Here is an 11,601-nt window from a genome sequence, read left to right as displayed (position 1 = left end):
TTTCATTGGAGAAACATTGATGAAGAAACAACTGACATGATTTGGAAGATGTGTTTAATACACATTCAGAAGGCCATGGAAATACTACCTTTCCTACGAAATGGTAATTACACTAAGCTGTTTTGACTATTTGCCTTGTGAATTGTCACTTAAGTGCATATACAGAGATGATGTGCTTCTAAAATATGTTGGTGTCTAATAGTCTAATATGTAGTGTTACATTTATATGCCAAATCTGGAAACATAAATAGGTACTTATGTTTACATGGGCATGTTATTTCATACGTTCATATTTAGTTGCTCTTTTATTGAATTCATTGACTGTAGGATACATGGACAGATATCCCCAAGAGCATTACAAAATGCCATTTTGCTCAAAAGAGAGAGATGATAATATGTACATCATTTTCTGTACTAAGGATTTAAAAAATAGTTGATAATTTTTATTACATTATTCACTGCCTTGTATCTCTTTGGAACTGACATTTCTTTATCTAAGTATGTTTACTAATATACATATGTATGTATTTGGATCTAAGCCATTTCTTAATTAAAATACCCCAAAGTATTTGCTATTAAGTTTAAACAGATAGCAATTTTGATTAAAGATTCTAGCTATACTTTGCCTGTGTCTCTGTACCAGATTGCCAAGAAGTTAGATTTAAATCATATATATTTTCTTATAATAGCATATTGCTTCCCAAATTTAATTGAACAACAAAAGTAAACTAATATAAAGTAAATATACACTCAGTGCACATCACAACTGAAGAAGAAGAAAAACAGAAAGACAATGATGATGATCATCATGAAAAAAGAGCATCTTTAGGCCAAATCAGATATAATTTTCTGTTTAATTCATATCTTGTTTTGTTTGTAAATGTTGCAGATTTTGTAAGTGTTGAAAATTTTTCGATGAAGATTTCCATATCTGTACGACGACTGGCTAGAGTAATGAAGAATTTATCTGCAGTAGATTATGGTAAGAGTTCATTGAAAGTAATGCATGAGCATTGATTTTGCAAACCAGATTCTTATAAACTAAGACTTGTGACCCACAGATGGATCCATTGTCCCCTATTTTCCTGTTATTTCATAAGTTGGTGAAGTTGCCTTTTCAAGGCAATTTGAACAAAAGAATAGTGTCTTGTAGATGGAACTGTAAAACAGAAAGAAAAGGAATAAAGTGAAGAAAAAGATACAGATTAATTTTTCAACTAAACCAACATTCAGAAATGACACAAAATATAATCTGATTAAAACTGTGATTTCCTACTAACTATTAGTTGATCTTGATTTTAAACAGGCTTAGCAAAATGTGTCCTTACATATACACCACTCCCTTGATAACTCATGCCCTGATAACTCACGAACCCACTTATAACATGGGGTCAGGCATGGATCCCATTTTTTAAACCAGAAAATACCCAAAAAAGTAATCCCTTTTTGTTGAACCTGAAGAAAATCACGATCAAAATTGGTAACAGAAACTTTGATGTATCACTCGTTTTATCATTGAAAATAGTAGATAGGACCTGGAAATTTTATTCAACACTATGAAATATCAAATTTAAAAATAGGTCATACAATTTTTTGCATTTTACACTGCATTTAATGCTATTTAAGGAAATTTTGATCAATGAAAATGGCACGCCGAGTGGAGGCAGTACTTTAATAAACAAATATAAATTAAATAATTATTTTATCAACTGAAGTTTGCGTTCTAGTTCTGTCTTTTAGTTCCTTTTAAGTGTAATCATCATAAATGCAATGTGTCCTCTTGTAATTACACGTAAAATGCGTCAATCTACCGTAACAGCTATGCCCATGAGCATTTCTCTGAGAACCTAATTAAGTGCCAACCGTGTTTTGATAACTGACTTCAGAAGTATTTATTGTGTTTTTGCACTGAATTAAAAGCTGGCCTCCTTTTTACTATCAAGTTAATTATGTCTTTTGAATCAAGTAAAGGAGTTGAAATGAAAGAAAAGTTGAAAGGCACGAAAATCCTACAAACTTAAAATCTAGCGGCCTTGGTCATATGTCGGGCGAAATCACTTCATTTGATCAATTGAACACTTACAAATGTTATTGTGTATGTAACATAAACTACCTTAAATTAACCAACTCTTTTATAACTGATCAAAGATAACAAGGCATCCAAGCGAAATGAATACTTCATAAAATAAAGAGCTTGATTTCACAGATACAGACCATTGTGGGCAAGCGAGTTTCAGATAATTCTTGAACTGGCACTTAGAGATATCCTCAAGGATGATAAGAAGTTTCATTATTACTTCCAATGAAATCACTACATCAATACTGTACTAATTGAACAATTCAAAAATTGAGTTTTGATGTAGATGATTGTCTCATGGAATAAATGTTGCGTGTTTTTGAAAAAAAGGAATCTTGTTTGGTTGTGTATCAACAGTCTAGTTCACTGCTGTATGGACTTCCGATTTGGCAGGATAATATTAAACACCATTATGGGAACCAGGCTCAAAAAGAAAACAAAAAGTAGTAACCTAATACACAGATATTTCGTGTACATGTGATGGTTGTTGAAACCAGTTAGAACGTTCTTTCATATATTGGACATTTTGAAAATAAATGTTATTTAAACAGAGTAACGAACAATTTCATTAGAAAAAGCATGTTATTAAAAACTATTTTTGACGTGATTGTAAAATGAGGATTCAGTTAATAAACAGCCCAGTTCCCTAATGCCGCCCCCCCCCCCAATGGTTTTCTCGACGTCAAAGCAATATTTTTCAATTATTGGAGGTCCCGAGGTCCCTCGTTAACTCACTTATAGTGCAGTCTATATTTGTGGACCCCGTTGTGCACGAGTTATCGAGGGAGGGGTGTATTTGGCACAAGAATGTTTGTCGTCTTTCAAAAACTAGCGATATGTATCTTTGACATTTTTTATTTGAATAATTTCAAATTGGTCAACATTTTAAAAACAGAGGTCTCCTGTACATAAAATATTTGTCCGAAATGTGAACAGATGTATATCTAAATGCTATGTAACCCATTTCTATAGGTCGTGTGGACTCAATTGACGATGAGGAGGAGATGTTGCTGCTGGCTGTTTGGAGAATAAGGAGCAGACTGAAGAGGTTGCAAAGAGAACTGAATTTTATATATGGTAAAATACACTTAATCAAAAAATGTTTGTAGATTATGTTTCATCAAAAAAAGCAGGGTTCCATATTCCTGGACTAATACATAAAACTGAACAGTATTTTTTTTAAGGACTTGAAGGGCAAATATTGAGGTTTAAGTTTACACAGTTTTTAATTGTACATACCTAAAAACATATTTTAAATATTGCTATGAAATTTATATGCGTAGATAAATAAGGTTTGCATTTAAAAAGGTTACATTTACTAAACTTGGTACACAATACATGTGGCAAGTAACATGTAAGTGAGAAGAAGAAAAAGTTGTTGAAATTGTAGCAAAAGAGACTGATGCAAGGCTCAGAAATGAACAGTGATCTTGTATAAATTTGAGAACTTGAAATAGCTAATATTTAAACTTAATATGATATTCAGTGTCATATTTTATGCTTCTGCCTCTTGTGTTAATCATTTGGGCAGAGCTTAAAATGAAGAGTAGTCCATTGATTTGAATTTGCCATGTTATGAAAGAGTTTGAGAATCTTCAGTTCTGTCTCTTCCAGGTAAGTTAGCATTGCATGATGAAACATTTCACTTGCTATCTACATCATGTTAAGTCCTTTTTTAGCATGTAGACAGACTGTAATTTTGATCATATATGATATGTGTACAAAAATTTTAATCAGTGAAGCACATAATGACTCATCCCAGTTTAATGCAGCAAAAGTGCTTGATGTTTTTCTGAGTTTTTCTTCCTTAAGAATCTATGTAAAAGAAGTTAAAGATTTTTTATCATATTTAGTTGACCTGGTCATAAGACCAAGTCACTTTATGATATGGTCTGGAGAGCACTGTCCATTATTCATCATACATGAACAAATGCTATTTTCAGCTTCTTCTAAAAAAAACTAATGTGCCAGTTTTTAACCAAGCAGACGCTATGCTGGCTTGATAGCGTTTATGGCCCCACCTGTACAATGAATGCCCCCCCCCCCATAAAAGCAACACATTTCAAATGACTTTTATCCAAAACCACTGAACAGATGTTAGTCAAAATTGATAGAAAGTATCCTTTTTACCTCATATGACTATGGTTATCCACCACTAGATATGGCCTTCATTAAGAGAAGTAAAAGAACGTTGAAACAATTTCTTTTTAAAAACTGCTGAACAGACTTTGATCACATTGTTTACAGAAAGCATTCAGACACAAAGTATTTTCAAACTTGTACAAATGATTCTGATCTCAAATTAAATATTACTCAAGACAGGAAAAACTTAAACTGACTTCTTTAATTCACCAAATATAAATTGAACAAATTAAATAGAGAGCATCACTGTAGAGATTTTTCATGCCAGGCTGCTATCAAGAATCTTGGCATGATCCCTAAGGTCTTTCATGTGCACACACACACACACACATTGTGCTGATTTTCCATCCAATATGGCTGGCATATCTAACAATAGAGAAGAACTATTTAATATTGGACAGCATCTTACTTGATTTCTTGACTAACTGCTGTTCCATTTGATTTTGAGTTTGAGTTTGATACCTTAGATGGGTTATCTCAGGGTTCCTTGGGCCTGTTGTTCATATTTTCTGTTTGACAGTGGTGCAGAAAATGGCTGATCTCGCACTGCAAACAGTTTTAAGTAAAGATGGGTAACTCGATTCAGTTCTTTATTCCCAAAAGCACAGGCTTGGTAATGCAGGCTGTATTTTTTAAACACTTATACTCTTTACTAAATTAGATGGTAACTTCCAGGAATTTGGTATAAGTAAATGTTACCAGAGAAGCTAACTTTGAATCTACACTTATTCTTCAACAATAAGAATTGTAAGTGCACTTATTTATGATTTTCTGAATATTTTCCCTTTAAAAACCCATGGAAACAGAAAATCCTGATGATTACACATGCAAAATCAGTCTGTAGTTGAAATTGAACAATTGTTATATCAAACATACCAATAAATGCATCTCAGAACACAGAGACAGTTAACTTGTGCAGCGCTTCTTATTTAAATATTTAATTAGTGTACTGGAGGGCTGAGCATTTGTTTTCAACAGATATTTGAAAATGTCATGCACTTTGCCATTAGGTTGCAAAGATTGTTAGAAAGCGTTTAATTTTGTCCTGTAATTGTTTTGAAAATTTTGACATTTGTAGTAAATAATAAAGTTGCATAATGTTTTCAACACAAATACATAATAGGAGAATGTTATTTTTTTATGAAAAAGCATACACAGACATTGCTATACACTTTATAGTCGTGCAAAGGTAATATACTGTTAATAAATGAAAGCAAAGACTCCATGTTGAATGTAGGTAGGTGTAGACTCAGAGAATACTGTGCCTAATGCAAATGATGTTTTTTATAGAGAATACTGAATTGACTGCAGGTGTTGAAAAGAGTATTGCTGTTTTTAAAGAATGATAATCCTGCACCTCTTTATAACAAAGGTTTGTGGGGTTCCATGTTCCTCAAATAAAATATAAAACTTGAAGCAAATAACTTAATCTTAATAACAGAAATAGTATATTTTGATGGTTCCATATGAAACATTATTCGGCATTTTAATTAGGACATTTTCTAAAGCTCTTTTCCATATTGACTAACCAGATAAATGAGTTTCAAAACTTTGACTCCTGTCAGTTAATTGCAGTTTTTTTATATTTCTATACTGGAAGGGCAAACATTTGTCTTAATTTGGCATTTTATATTCGGTCACATTGATTGCTAGATGTAACTAAATTTTGTTCTGTACTTTTTAGAAAGAAGTTTTGGGTCATTTTTCAAAAAAAAAAATTTTTCAAAATTCTTATCACAGCTCACATACTACCTAGGAAAATAGTAGGAGTAGCAATTCTGACCACATGTACCATCACTCTTGCTCCATCCTGCAACTGGACTACTATGAGGCAACACTTCATGTAATTTCTCCTTTGAATACATCCCACAAAACATCAACATTAACATTAGGAAAGAAGTGTTGCTACCTCTCAAATGAAGCAATTATGAAATGATGAAATAATTAGTTTTTCCCATCTATATAGTAGACAAACAAAATGAAGAAACTCTTACCCATTACCTCTCCGGACCATTACTTAATTAATATGGTTGTTTACTTATTTTTTTAGCTTTCACTGGATATGATCGTAGTTAGGGTTTTCAGTCATCTATTGACATAATCAGTATAGTATTAGTGTAAAGATATTAGTTTCATTTTGGAAATATTATTTTAATACATTTTTTTTAATTATGCCACTTTTTTGCAGTTGTTAACCTTCATGATCTTGTGTTTGAACATTGTAGCATTGGTACCCATTATTCATTGTTTTTCACACACACTTCCTGTATTTTCTTGCTTAATTATGTAACAAACATAGATTTTAAGTACGTGAACACTTTCGGGATGTTATGTTCTGAATTTTTGGTCATTTTTGCCTTTTCAAAAACTGATAGACGATGGGGATGAAATTTATTAAATGCAAGAGATTTAAAGCCATGGAATATATGTTTAAAATATGCCTATCTTCTTTCAAGTGTTCTTAGATTTAGCATGCAGAGCTTGAGCATCATGGGCACAAGCAACCTGATTCACATTACTGAGAAAAGGTCTTAAAAACAAAGCAAAATATGCTCCATCTGCATCCTAAAATATCACTGTCCAGTAGGGAGGCATATCATGATGATTCTCCCCCTTCCCATCGAAAGTGATGCAAGGATTGCCAATGACAACCAGAACAAATGGTTTTAGAGCATGTTTAACCTCAGAGATATTCTCTGACCCACAACGAAGTGGATGGAGTTTAGCTTTAAGGGGGCTATGGGGGAAATCTACAGAGTCTTGCTGATTTCTGGATGCTTGCCCCCACCAGCATCAAGCCAAGCCAATAAGATGGGGGATTCATTAGACATGAAAGATGATGATGATCAGATTCCTTTCAGTTTACTGCCTCAGTTGGCAAAAGTCAAGGAAATATCCAACACCTGACAGACAAAATACTGGGTCCGGGCATCTCCAAAGTTTTGTTTTCTCAAAGAAAGCTGCCACTGTTTTTTTTCTTAAAATATCTTGGTATAATTTGCATTCAACAACATTTAGCACTGAGCGCCTTGAACAAGAATATTGCAGCCATAGTAAATGTGTTTTATTACTGCAGAGATGACTTATGCTGATGGGAGTCCTCATTATGATGGAGAACTCAGTGGTGGTGGCATATCTCTTGAAATGGGGTAGTTGTTTGGGAGCAGAATCACCAGACCTATGCCTTCTGGTTTGGCTCTATCTGTACTGGTGCAAACAAATGGTAACACAACAGTCTGGACTGGACTTATTCCCAGCAGGCTCATGTTCTGGTTGATTCATTGTCATGAAGGGGCCAGAACCTTCATACAAAATAGTCCATCCATCTGTTGATCTTTCTGTGGATTTTGCATTTTGGGTGGCATCCAGTGATAGATCTGTTTGTGAAGAGGTAATAATAATAATAGGTGGAATCACAAACTGCAAATCATCATCTCTTCAGTCCTGGATCCAGAAGTCTGCATGTACTTTGAGTTGGGTGGAATTGATTTTTGTGGCTGTGACTACATCCCCCTCTCCCCACCCACCCCCACTTCATCTCATGGTCATGGTATCAAAACATTTCAGAAAATTTTTGTCAAAAATGCAAACTGAATGTGATAGTTCCTCTAAGTTTGGACAATTGTCCTCAGTGATTATTCCAAGGAAGATCTCTCTAAGCTGTAATCTGCTCAAACAAAGTTGGTCACATGTATTACATCCCTGCCTGGCTCATTTCATGACATCCCTGGATAGAAAGGAATTTAGGCCCTAAGTGCTGGAGAGGATCTCGTGAGCTAAAAGGTGTATGAGAGAAAGTGGTAGGTTTTCAATGACAGGTGCAGCTTAAAGACCATGATCCCTTGAAGTGGTGAAATCCATCTGTTGGCTGAATTTTTTTCTCTGGCTTTTTTTTAGGAGAGAATGTTAGCCCAAGTTATTATGAAAGGCTACCTCTCCATACTGTCAGATGCATTCAGGCATCATTGGTAATCTGATATTGCTCACAATATCAGTCCTATTAGCCAATTTTGACTAGAATTGGCCAAAATGTCTCACCCTGTTCTTTAAATGGAATCAATAGCGGGCATAAATATGGCACAAAGTCAGATCAGTTTGAACCTTGATCCAAACCTTGTTGGAGTTGCTGTCATACAAAACATATTTTCATCAAACTTTATTTTCAACATGCAGGGTGAACAAGTTGCCTGCACTTTCAGTGAAATCAAACTTCCTCAAATTCAGTTTAGATTGTATGGTCCTAATGACACAAGCATGTTTCATAGGAAAGAACACGTTACTGTCAGTAGACAATGAAATAGTGGTCATATGTCTCCTCACCTTCTTCGTTAAGTCTAGATAGGTGGCAAATCTGAACCTGGTCCATGCTCTCAAACACTACTTGTAATAGATGGTTAAGTGCGAAGGGGCCCAACAATGCCTCTTCATTCTGGTGAACCCGTGGAAGCCCTTGGATTATGGCTTTAAAGGGTGATACATTTGGTTAATCTAAGATCTGAAAAGGTCAGTTATGCCTCATGAAGATCGCAGTTCATGAAATTGGAGCTATCTCTGCAAACCTTGCATTCAAACAGAATGATTCAATCTGAGGCATAACAGAAGCCATTTGTTGGCAGGCAAGCACAGCCGGCCCTGTCAAGCTTTTTATCTGTGATCTAGCCATGACTTTCACCAGACCCTTTGGAGGCAGGATAATTTTACTATGAGTGTAGTAAAACTGCTTTTGCTGTATTCACCTGGAAGTTTTACCCAACAAGAAAAAGTCTTTTGTTTCTCATATTTTATCAGGGTACAACTTTACAAGATTACATGCTTAATCACATTTCTTTTAAACCCTTCACACCTCCCTGCAAATGCAAGTATCATTGTTGATGTTTCACTTAAGCTACAACTAAGTAATGACTGTAGTCATTAGTCATTGGTACAGAGCTGTAATGGGTAAGAGTTTCTTCTCTTGGTCTATATAGTAGATAGACGTGGAAGATGAAATTATTCATCTTTTCACAATTGCTGGATTTGAGAGGTACCACAGCTTTGTTCCTAACATCAGTATGATGTGGCAAGTATTATTTCGGAAGCATTATTTTAGCAAAAAAATATTTGCTATTTTGAATTAAATCATAGATCACATTCCTTTTCTTAATCACTTAAGATAAAATCTTATGAAACCTAACTTTATTCAAGACTAAGTGTTCCATATTAAAATCTCATGGAGGACACCATACAACATTCTCACACGCCAACCCATTTTTCTCAGTTTGCATGTCTTGCAGCGCTTTATTGTTTGTTCATGCTGTAGAATTCAGTTGGATTTAAGTAACAATTAAATTTATATTTAACTTTGACGTGTAAGAGACTAGGAATGCTTCTTTACAGTAAGAATATGTAACAGTATGTATGTCTCATAATAATAATCATTGTTCTGAAAGGACATTTTCTGATATCTTTAAAGAGAGCTATGATATATATTTACTTCCAACAAATACAAGAATAGGCCATTATATGGAATAGTTCTATTACATTCATGAAATACCTGCACAATATTTATTATTAACCTGCAGTATAAAGCACAGAAAAGTGCAGATATTATAAGAATGGATTCATTATTGACCCTTAGAACTTATAAGGTGTATGATGGCTTTACACAACATGTAACACCTGTTTAAATAAAGGTGCACAAATAAAGTAATAGCTTTAATTATGCGATGTGTTTTGATTCAATAAGGGACTTTTTTATACTTCTGAAAATGTATCAGTAGTAGTATAACTAACCTAATGTAGACTCTTAACTTGTACCAGTTATTCAAATGTTTTGATAAAAATTGCAGTTGTTTCAGTGAGCAATATCCCAAAAAATATTCCATTTTTTTTTCAATTTGTAAAATAGAGCAAGGAAATTGTTATCATGAATTATTTCCAAACTGTTTCTTCAAATGAGTATTCTTTCTCACAGTGAAGAACTTTGAACTATAGTGACAGTTCATGTAATAATAATAACTATAAATACAAGTTTTATTTATGTACATTACATTTAACCTGTAAATTTATTTCTTGAAATGTTTGAGAAATCAGGTCTTAATTTGGAAATATCAAGAAATCATGTAGCATTGCTCATTAGGTTTTCTCTCAGAATATATGTATTTATCAATGACAACCTATATAGATCATATGAAGAAAGTACTTAAATATTGTTTGTTCTGTTTTGTCTGTAGATCTTAATGGCACTTTTAACACACTATTATCTCTCTCTCTCTCTCTCTCTCTCTCTCTCTCTATATATATATATATATATATATATACACCTCTCGCGCAATAACTTGCACACATCAGGGTCCAAAAACATTGCACTGTAAGTGACGCGTGAGTTATCGAGGGACCTATAAAAAAGCCAAAACCAATAAAGGGATTGACGTAGTGGCAAAGGGGGTGGTGGCAGGTTGTAGTGTTGAATACTCAATTGATAATCATGCTGAGATTAACTGTGAATAAAATATCTCTTCATAGCGGAGTACTTTGTTTATTTTTTCCTCATTGAGCAACATTAATTTCAGGATAAATTACAATATATTGAGGAGGTCATCAAAAACATTATTCCACATGGTTTCTGTTCACTTAATACATGTACCACTTCACACATTGTGTACTACGTCACTAATTTGTGTGCTGAATTGGATACACAGAAGTACACACAGGTTTCGATGTGACAGTCGATTGACTTTTTTCATGTTTTCATAAATATGTTGCAATTATAATGTTTACACTGAAATGGAATTAAAGAATTAGAATGTGACTTTCACATAGCCAGACATTTAATTCGTGTTTATTTCATTCTCTGTTGTCACCAGTTACCATTTACCAGAAGTTTTAATTGATCGCTGTTTCAGCAGACTTTATTTACAGTGTATTGACAACTATTTATGATTTTAAAAAAACTTACATAATATATGATATCTTATTTAGAACTTGCACATTTTACAATATGGATTCTATCTTTACAAGCATTAATCACCATTTTTGATGATAAAACGAGAGATGTATCAAGGTTTAATTTACCAATTCTTATCGTAATTTTTTTTCACACTCAGCATATTTTAAAGATATTTAAAATATATTTTCTTTGGAAAAAAATGGGAGCCATGCCGGACACCACATTATAAGCGGGATCACGAGTTATCAAGGGAGTGGTGTATATATATTAAATATTGATACCCATCAAATCTGTTTTATGCCACACACGCTCTTGAGTAGTATCTAATCCAACCATAATCCATTAACATTTTTAATTCTTTTTGAATTACTACTGATCATACATGGTATAATCACACACTGTATAATAGAATGATTAATTTTAGTTAACTAGACCTCTGGTTCAAAACTTTTCT

General features: G+C 33.6%; 1 protein-coding gene across 5 annotated transcripts in view; it reads left to right on the top strand.

The window, feature by feature from the left end:
• Window positions 1-11,601, top strand: part of LOC149789306 (uncharacterized) — a 38,646-nt gene continuing 27,045 nt past the window's right edge. For all 5 annotated transcript variants that reach the window (XR_016424354.1, XR_016424352.1, XR_016424353.1 and 2 more), the window contains exons 1-3: window positions 1-103; window positions 890-982; window positions 3,050-3,154. Coding sequence is in view for 1 of the 5 variants with exons in the window: in XM_089975509.1 (XP_089831635.1) it covers window positions 37-103; window positions 890-982; window positions 3,050-3,154 (265 nt within the window). In the remaining 4 variants the exon portion in view is untranslated. The remainder of the gene's footprint in view (window positions 104-889; window positions 983-3,049; window positions 3,155-11,601) is intronic.

Source organism: Sinohyriopsis cumingii, chromosome 11, assembly GCF_028554795.1.
Source record: "Sinohyriopsis cumingii isolate HCF-2022 chromosome 11, ASM2855479v2, whole genome shotgun sequence".
NCBI classification, from domain to species: Eukaryota; Metazoa; Mollusca; class Bivalvia; order Unionida; family Unionidae; genus Sinohyriopsis; species Sinohyriopsis cumingii.
This window is presented reverse-complemented; position numbering and strand designations above follow the sequence as displayed.